The sequence below is a fragment of the Cherax quadricarinatus genome, unplaced genomic scaffold (genome assembly GCF_038502225.1).
Source record: "Cherax quadricarinatus isolate ZL_2023a unplaced genomic scaffold, ASM3850222v1 Contig1170, whole genome shotgun sequence".
Lineage (NCBI taxonomy): Eukaryota > Metazoa > Arthropoda > Malacostraca > Decapoda > Parastacidae > Cherax > Cherax quadricarinatus.
Window position 1 is genome coordinate 65,001 of NW_027196196.1, and position 8,745 is coordinate 73,745.

An 8,745-nucleotide genomic window follows, 5' to 3' on the forward strand; every position below is an offset into this window, starting at 1 on the left:
GGTATCTTGCTAGGTACTAGGGTGCCTACTGGAGCATCAGGTACGAGCGGACAAAATATGGGTTGGTTCATGGGGATTTAAAGCCTATCAACCACATTAGGGTCATTAAGGCTGCGTGTCACCTGCACTCGACCAGTTAAGGATGAGATATTTATTGTTATAGGGATGACAGTAAGCTGTCAGGGCACATACACTGAGAGTTACACACCTCTCGGTGTTTATATTATGGGTTAATGGTCGAGCATTTTATCCTCGATTCACGGGATGCAAAATCGGAATGAGTGAGTCGGGAGACAGCCACGCTCTCAGCAGATAGCTCTCAGCGGACAGCCACTCTCTCAGCAGATAGCAAGCTCTCAGCCAGTCAACTCCCTAAATTTGTTTATTAAATATGAAAATTAATTGTAATCTGTAAATTTAGGCACTTTTATTTTAATGTTTTTTTTTAACCAAAGAATTGCAATTTTAGCAGAAAAATAGAATAAAAAATCGAAATTTGCTAAAATTGGTATAGCCCTTGTGGCTTAGCGCTTCTTTTTGATTATAATAATAATAATAATAATAATAATAATAATAATAATGTTAAAATTGCGTGGCCTGTTGTTTGTGACTTACATTGGGATGATGCGCAGTGGAGGGTCGGGAGCTGGTGTTTGGCTCTCTTGGGTTTAGACAAAAGCTCCACCTGACCTAATTGGGAGAATGCTGTTTCCGTCTCTGTGTTTGGCGAAGAAAATTGTATTTTCCTCTTATTTCCAGCTCCTATTCGGCCAATATATATATATATACACATACACATATATACTATTTATATTCCTGACTCCCGGGAGGCAGGTCTCAAGAAGGCGCGAGTTGTGGTGATCCTTAACACCACCACAACAACACGGTGGCAGACTTGTGTATGTTTGTGCTGTGTTTTATTCTGTGTCAACATTGTTCCCTCCAGGGAGGTGCCGGTGAGTGTCCATTGATCCAAGAACATGGATCAGTCCTCACGATGCATTGGGTATAAGATGATAACTTGGTCAGTAGTGTCCCGTAACTCAATCACAAGCACACTCAGCTCACACAAAGGAGGTCCGGGGATGATTCCACAGTACGGCTGGAAAACATTAGGACGTGTTTCCTTAAGACACCTGCTCTCCATGTTCACCCATCAATAAAATAGGTACCTGGGTGTTAGTGGACTGGTGTGGGCCACATCCTGGGGACAAAATTGACCTAATTTGCCCGAAATTCTCTGCATAACTAGGCTTTCTATATAGTAGTATGTCATTGATGTCAGCTATGATCTGTATACTTTGTACATATACTTGTAGAAATAAAGATATTATTATTATTATTATTATTATTATTATTATTATTATTATTATTATACATTTTGTAGACTCCCGTGAGGCAGGACTAAAGAAGGCTTGAGTCGTGGTAACCCTTAACACCACCACCACAACAACACGGTGGCAACGAGGGTGTGTGTGTGTTGTTTCTCTTTTATCATCGTTATTACTTCCTCTTCCTATTGTTCCCTCCATGGAGGTGCCATGGTGCCGGCGAGTATCTCTTGATCCAAGAACCTGGATCAATCCTCACGATGCGCTAGACATAAGGTGATCAGTTTGTCGTCCCTCGGGATCAGTGATTCCCAGCCATTATTAAAATGGTATTGATCGTGTTATTTTAAGATCTAGGAAACGTATAGGAAAATATTGGGAAAAGGCAGGAAGGCAGATCAAAAAAAGTATTGGAAAATGTAGAAAATCTGGGAAAATGCAGGAAATGTAGAACTAGGAGAAATTTAGGAAAATATATGATACTAATAGTTTTGTATTTGTGTGTATGCGTGCGTGCATGCGTGCGTGCATGCGTGCATACTTGCAAGATCGCGCGCGTCTGCGTGAACCTGCTTGTATGTGAATGTGCGTGCACCTGCGTTTTATTAAGTACTGATAATCCCTTAAAATGGACAGGAACTGGGGTGCACACACACACACACACACACACACACACACACACACACACACACACACACACACACACACACACACACACACACACACACACACACACACACACACACACACACACACACACACACACACACACACACACACACAGTATTTCTTTAGTCATAGAGTTGTCAGGAAGTGGAAGTCTGGCAAGTGACGTAGTGGAGGCAGGAACTATACATAGTTTTAAGACGAGGTTTGACAAAGCTCATGGAGCAGGGAGAGAGTGACCATAGTAGGGACTAGTGAAGAGGTGGGCCCAGGAGCTATGATTCGACCCCTGCAACCACAGATAGGTGCGCACACACACACACACACACACACACACACACACACACACACACACCTAGGTGATCACTTGTATTTAAGCTAACTGGAAGCAACATAAAATCCGGTCCATTAACCAGGATGAGGCGGGTCCATCAGTCTGTTTGAGAACTTAATAACAGAAGCGATTCTCAGTGCTCACCTCTGGTGATTTAAATCCCACCTGGTTGTGGATTTAAACCTCACCTGGTTGTGGATTTCAACCTCATCTGGTTGTGGATTTAAACCACCTGGTTGTGGATTTACCTGGAGTTTACCTGGAGAGAGTTCCGGGGGTCAACGCCCCCGCGGCCCGGTCTGAGACCAGGCCTCCTGGTGGATCAGAGCCTGATCAACCAGGCTGTTGCTGCTGGCTGCACGCAAACCAACATACGAGCCACAGCCCGGCTGATCCGGAACTGACTTTAGGTGCTTGTCCAGTGCCAGCTTGAAGACTGCCAGGGGTCTGTTGGTAATCCCCCTTATGTGTGCTGGGAGGCAGTTGAACAGTCTCGGGCCCCTGACACTTATTGTATGGTCTCTTAACGTGCTAGTGACACCCCTGCTTTTCATTGGGGGGATGGTGCATCGTCTGCCAAGTCTTTTGCTTTCGTAGTGGGTGATTTTCGTGTGCAAGTTCGGTACTAGTCCCTCTAGGATTTTCCAGGTGTATATAATCATGTATCTCTCCCTCCTGCGTTCCAGGGAATACAGGTTTAGGAACCTCAAGCGCTCCCAATAATTGAGGTGTTTTATCTCCGTTATCCGCGCCGTGAAAGTTCTCTGTACATTTTCTAGGTCGGCAATTTCACCTGCCTTGAAAGGTGCTGTTAGTGTGCAGCAATATTCCAGCCTAGATAGAACAAGTGACCTGAAGAGTGTCATCATGGGCTTGGCCTCCCTAGTTTTGAAGGTTCTCATTATCCATCCTGTCATTTTTCTAGCAGATGCGATTGATACAATGTTATGGTCCTTGAAGGTGAGATCCTCCGACATGATCACTCCCAGGTCTTTGACGTTGGTGTTTCGCTCTATTTTGTGGCCAGAATTTGTTTTGTACTCTGATGAAGATTTAATTTCCTCATGTTTACCATATCTGAGTAATTGAAATTTCTCATCGTTGAACTTCATATTGTTTTCTGCAGCCCACTGAAAGATTTGGTTGATGTCTGCCTGGAGCTTTGCAGTGTCTGCAATGGAAGACACTGTCATGCAGATTCGGGTGTCATCTGCAAAGGAAGACACGGTGCTGTGGCTGACATCCTTGTCTATGTCGGATATAAGGATGAGGAACAAGATGGGAGCGAGTACTGTGCCTTGTGGAACAGAGCTTTTCACCGTAGCTGCCTCGGACTTTACTCTGTTGACGACTACTCTCTGTGTTCTGTTAGTGAGGAAATTATAGATCCATCGACCGACTTTTCCTGTTATTCCTTTAGCACGCATTTTGTGCGCTATTACGCCATGGTCACACTTGTCGAAGGCTTTTGCAAAGTCTGTATATATTACATCTGCATTCTTTTTGTCTTCTAGTGCATTTAGGACCTTGTCGTAGTGGTCCAATAGTTGAGACAGACAGGAGCGACCTGTTCTAAACCCATGTTGCCCTGGGTTGTGTAACTGATGGGTTTCTAGATGCGTGGTGATCTTGCTTCTTAGGACCCTTTCAAAGATTTTTATGATATGGGATGTTAGTGCTATTGGTCTGTAGTTCTTTGCTGTTGCTTTACTGCCCCCTTTGTGGAGTGGGGCTATGTCTGTTGTTTTTAGTAACTGTGGGACGACCCCCGTGTCCATGCTCCCTCTCCATAGGATGGAAAAGGCTCGTGATAGGGGCTTCTTGCAGTTCTTGATGAACACAGAGTTCCATGAGTCTGGCCCTGGGGCAGAGTGCATGGGCATGTCATTTATCGCCTGTTCGAAGTCATTTGGCGTCAGGATAACATCGGATAGGCTTGTGTTAATCAAATTTTGTGGCTCTCTCATAAAAAATTCATTTTGATCTTCGACTCTCAGTCTGGTTAGCGGCTTGCTAAAAACTGAGTCATATTGGGACTTGAGTAGCTCACTCATTTCCTTGTTGTCATCTGTGTAGGACCCATCTTGTTTAAGTAGGGGCCCAATACTGGACGTTGTTCTCGATTTTGATTTGGCATAGGAGAAGAAATACTTTGGGTTTCTTTCGATTTCACTACGCATTTCAGATATATTGACCTCTTTTAGCCGCTCTGTTATTCTTTTCCGTCGCCTGTAAAGGGAGCGCCTGTCTCTTTCTGTTTTACATCTACTCCTCCTTTTTCTTAGAGGAATAAGCCTTGTGCATACATCGAGTGCCACCAAGTTAATCTGTTCTAGGCATAAGTTGGTTGTGGATTTAAACCTCACCTGGTTGTGGATATAAACCTCACCTGGTTGTGGATTTAAACCTCACCTGGTTGTGGATTTAAACCTCACCTGGTTGTGGATTTAAACCTCACCTGGTTGTGGATTTAAACCTCACCTGGTTGTGGATTTAAACCTCACCTGGTTGTGGATTTAAACCTCACCTGGTTGTGGATTTAAACCTCACCTGGTTGTGGATTTAAACCTCACCTGGTTGTGGATTTAAACCTCACCTGGTTGTGGATTTAAACCTCACCTGGTTGTGGATTTAAACCTCACCTGGTTGTGGATTTAAACCTCACCTGGTTGTGGATTTAACCTCACCTGGTTGTGGATTTAAACCTCACCTGGTTGTGGATTTAAACCTCACCTGGTTGTGGATTTAAACCTCACCTGGTTGTGGATTTAAACCTCACCTGGTTGTGGATTTAAACCTCACCTGGTTGTGGATTTAAACCTCACCTGGTTGTGGATTTAACCTCACCTGGTTGTGGATTTAAACCTCACCTGGTTGTGGATTTAAACCTCACCTGGTTGTGGATTTAAACCTCACCTGGTTGTGGATTTCAGCCTCAAGTTCATTGAAGTTGCCACTGTGTTACCTATCATCATCATTGTGAAGCGTTAAACCAGTGTGGATGCTTCGGCGGAAATAGTGTAGACTCGATCCTCTGTCACATGCTCACTATAAAGACTACTGGATTCTTCTTCTAAGCTATTAGACACTGTATGATTCCCTCCCGTTCTCTCCGTCTCCTTCCCTCCGTCCTTCCTTCCCTCCGTCCTTCCTTCCCTCCGTCCTTCCTTCCCTCCGTCCTTCCTTCCCTCCGTCCTTCCTTCCCTCCGTCCTTCCTTCCCTCCGTCCTTCCTTCCCGCCGTCTGTCCTTCCCTCCGTCCTTCCTTCCCTCCGTCCTTCCTTCCCTCCGTCCTTCCTTCCCTCCGTCCTTCCTTCCCGCCGTCTGTCCTTCCCTCCGTCCTTCCTTCCCTCCGTCCTTCCCTCCGTCCTTCCTTCCCTCCGTCCTTCCTTCCCGCCGTCCTTCCCTCCGTCCTTCCTTCCCTCCGTCCTTCCTTCCCGCCGTCTGTCCTTCCCTCCGTCCTTCCTTCCCTCCGTCCTTCCTTCCCTCCGTCCTTCCTTCCCTCCGTCCTTCCTTCCCGCCGTCTGTCCTTCCCTCCGTCCTTCCTTCCCTCCGTCCGTCCTTCCCTCCGTCCTTCCTTCCCTCCGTCCTTCCTTCCCTCCGTCCTTCCTTCCCTCCGTCCTTCCCTCCGTCCTTCCTTCCCTCCGTCCTTCCTTCCCTCCGTCCTTCCTTCCCTCCGTCCTTCCTTCCCTCCGTCCTTCCTTCCCTCCGTCCTTCCTTCCCTCCGTCCTTCCTTCCCTCCGTCCTTCCTTCCCTCCGTCCTTCCTTCCTTCCTTCCCTCCGTCCTTCCTTCCCTCCGTCCTTCCCTCCGTCCTTCCTTCCCTCCGTCCTTCCTTCCCTCCGTCCTTCCTTCCCTCCGTCCTTCCTTCCCTCCGTCCTTCCTTCCCTCCGTCCTTCCCTCCGTCCTTCCTTCCCTCCGTCCTTCCTTCCTTCCTTCCATCCGTCCCTCCTTCCCTCCGTCCTTCCTTCCCTCCGTCCTTCCTTCCCTCCGTCCTTCCCTCCGTCCTTCCTTCCCTCCGTCCTTCCTTCCCTCCGTCCTTCCTTCCCTCCGTCCTTCCTTCCTTCCTTCCCTCCGTCCTTCCTTCCTTCCTTCCCTCCGTCCTTCCTTCCCTCCGTCCTTCCCTCCGTCCTTCCTTCCCTCCGTCCTTCCTTCCCTCCGTCCTTCCCTCCGTCCTTCCTTCCCTCCGTCCTTCCTTCCCTCCGTCCTTCCTTCCCTCCGTCCTTCCTTCCTTCCTTCCCTCCGTCCTTCCTTCCTTCCTTCCCTCCGTCCTTCCTTCCCTCCGTCCTTCCCTCCGTCCTTCCTTCCCTCCGTCCTTCCTTCCCTCCGTCCTTCCCTCCGTCCTTCCTTCCCTCCGTCCTTCCTTCCCTCCGTCCTTCCTTCCCTCCGTCCTTCCTTCCCTCCGTCCTTCCTTCCCTCCGTCCTTCCTTCCCTCCGTCCTTCCTTCCCTCCGTCCTTCCTTCCCTCCGTCCTTCCTTCCCTCCGTCCTTCCTTCCCTCCGTCCTTCCTTCCCTCCGTCCTTCCTTCCCTCCGTCCTTCCCTCCGTCCTTCCTTCCCTCCGTCCTTCCTTCCCTCCGTCCTTCCTTCCCTCCGTCCTTCCTTCCCTCCGTCCTTCCCTCCGTCCTTCCTTCCCTCCGTCCTTCCCTCCGTCCTTCCTTCCCTCCGTCCTTCCTTCCTTCCTTCCCTCCGTCCTTCCTTCCTTCCCTCCGTCCTTCCTTCCCTCCGTCCTTCCCTCCGTCCTTCCTTCCCTCCGTCCTTCCTTCCCTCCGTCCTTCCCTCCGTCCTTCCTTCCCTCCGTCCTTCCTTCCCTCCGTCCTTCCTTCCCTCCGTCCTTCCTTCCTTCCTTCCCTCCGTCCTTCCTTCCTTCCTTCCCTCCGTCCTTCCTTCCCTCCGTCCTTCCTTCCCTCCGTCCTTCCTTCCCTCCGTCCTTCCTTCCCTCCGTCCTTCCCTCCGTCCTTCCTTCCCTCCGTCCTTCCTTCCCTCCGTCCTTCCTTCCCTCCGTCCTTCCTTCCCTCCGTCCTTCCTTCCCTCCGTCCTTCCCTCCGTCCTTCCTTCCCTCCGTCCTTCCTTCCTTCCTTCCCTCCGTCCTTCCTTCCCTCCGTCCTTCCCTCCGTCCTTCCTTCCCTCCGTCCTTCCTTCCCTCCGTCCTTCCTTCCCTCCGTCCTTCCTTCCTTTCTGTATATCAGTATATTCTCTTGAGTTTATTGCCAGATATTTGTGTCTCAGTATTAGGTGTTGGAGATGATCTAAATATTTGAGTGTTAAGGAAGAACGTTGACTCCGGCTGCTGTTGCTGCTGCTGTTGCTGTTCTGTTGCTGTTGCTGCTGCTGTTGCTGTTCTGTTGCTGCTGCTGCTTCTGCTACTACTCTCACCTGCTCTCTGTTCCTCTAAGTTGCTCCTTTGTTCCTCTTAACTGCTCCCTCTTTCCTCCCTGTTCCTTGTTTCACTCGTTATTGTAGTATATATGTAACCTGCTTCATATTTGCCCCCTCTCTGTTTCCTTCTTTTTTGTTCCCTGTTGCCCTCTTCCCTATTTTACTTCCCTTGTTTTACTTGTTGCGTCTTGTGTTGCTGGTGAGGAACGTACCCAGCCTGGGGTGGTAACTAATTCTTGTGTTGCTGGTGAGGAACGTACCCAGCCTGGGGTGGTAACTAATTCTTGTGTTGCTGGTGAAGAACGTACCCAGCCTGGGGTGGTAACTAATTCTTGTGTTGCTGGTGAGGAACGTACCCAGCCTGGGGTGGTAACTAATTCTTGTGTTGCTGGTGAGGAACGTACCCAGCCTGGGTGGTAACTAATTCTTGTGTAGCTGGTGAAAAACGTACCCAGCCTGGGGTGGTAACTAACCACGAGACGTGTTTTGTGTTGCAGGTGGGAGAACAGGTGAACAATGTGCTGCCCAAGGTACCACTGGGTCTGCAGGAAGCAGTGGTAAGACTGGTCAGCAAGGACCAGCGCCAAAGACCAACCTCACAGCTGGTGGCACTTATTAAGTACTTCAGGTAAGTCAGAGAGAGAGAGAGAGAGAGAGAGAGAGAGAGAGAGAGAGAGAGAGAGAGAGAGAGAGAGAGAGAGAGAGAGAGAGAGAGAGAGAGAGAATATCTCTTATAAAATGTTCACTACTCGGTAAAACTGTTGATTAAATGAGGGAGAAAGAGTAGGCTGATGAATGAAGTGGAGAGGGAGAGAGGAGAGGCGAGGTAGATGGAGGCCATCACGGTGGCTACACTAATGAGAAGGATGGTGTGGCAGAGAGTGGAAGGGAGAAAGGGAAAGGGAGAGAGAGATAGGAAGGGAGAAAGGGAGAGGAAGGGAGAAAGGGAAAGGGAGAGAGAAAGGGAGAGAGAACGAGATTAAGGAAGTGAGTTACTGGGATTGAACTCTAATGGTCACTTCTTGGCTCTTTAAGAAGCTCT

At 48.9% G+C, this 8,745-nt stretch overlaps 1 protein-coding gene across 1 annotated transcript in view; it reads left to right on the plus strand.

Annotated features, from left to right (window-relative positions):
* LOC128697674 (SCY1-like protein 2) overlaps nucleotides 1-8,335 on the plus strand; it is a 53,880-nt gene extending 45,545 nt beyond the window's left edge. Inside the window, exon 4 of the mRNA XM_070080878.1 lies at nucleotides 8,201-8,335. Coding sequence (XP_069936979.1) covers nucleotides 8,201-8,335 — 135 coding nt within the window. The remainder of the gene's footprint in view (nucleotides 1-8,200) is intronic.
* Nucleotides 8,336-8,745: the final 410 nt, after the last annotated feature.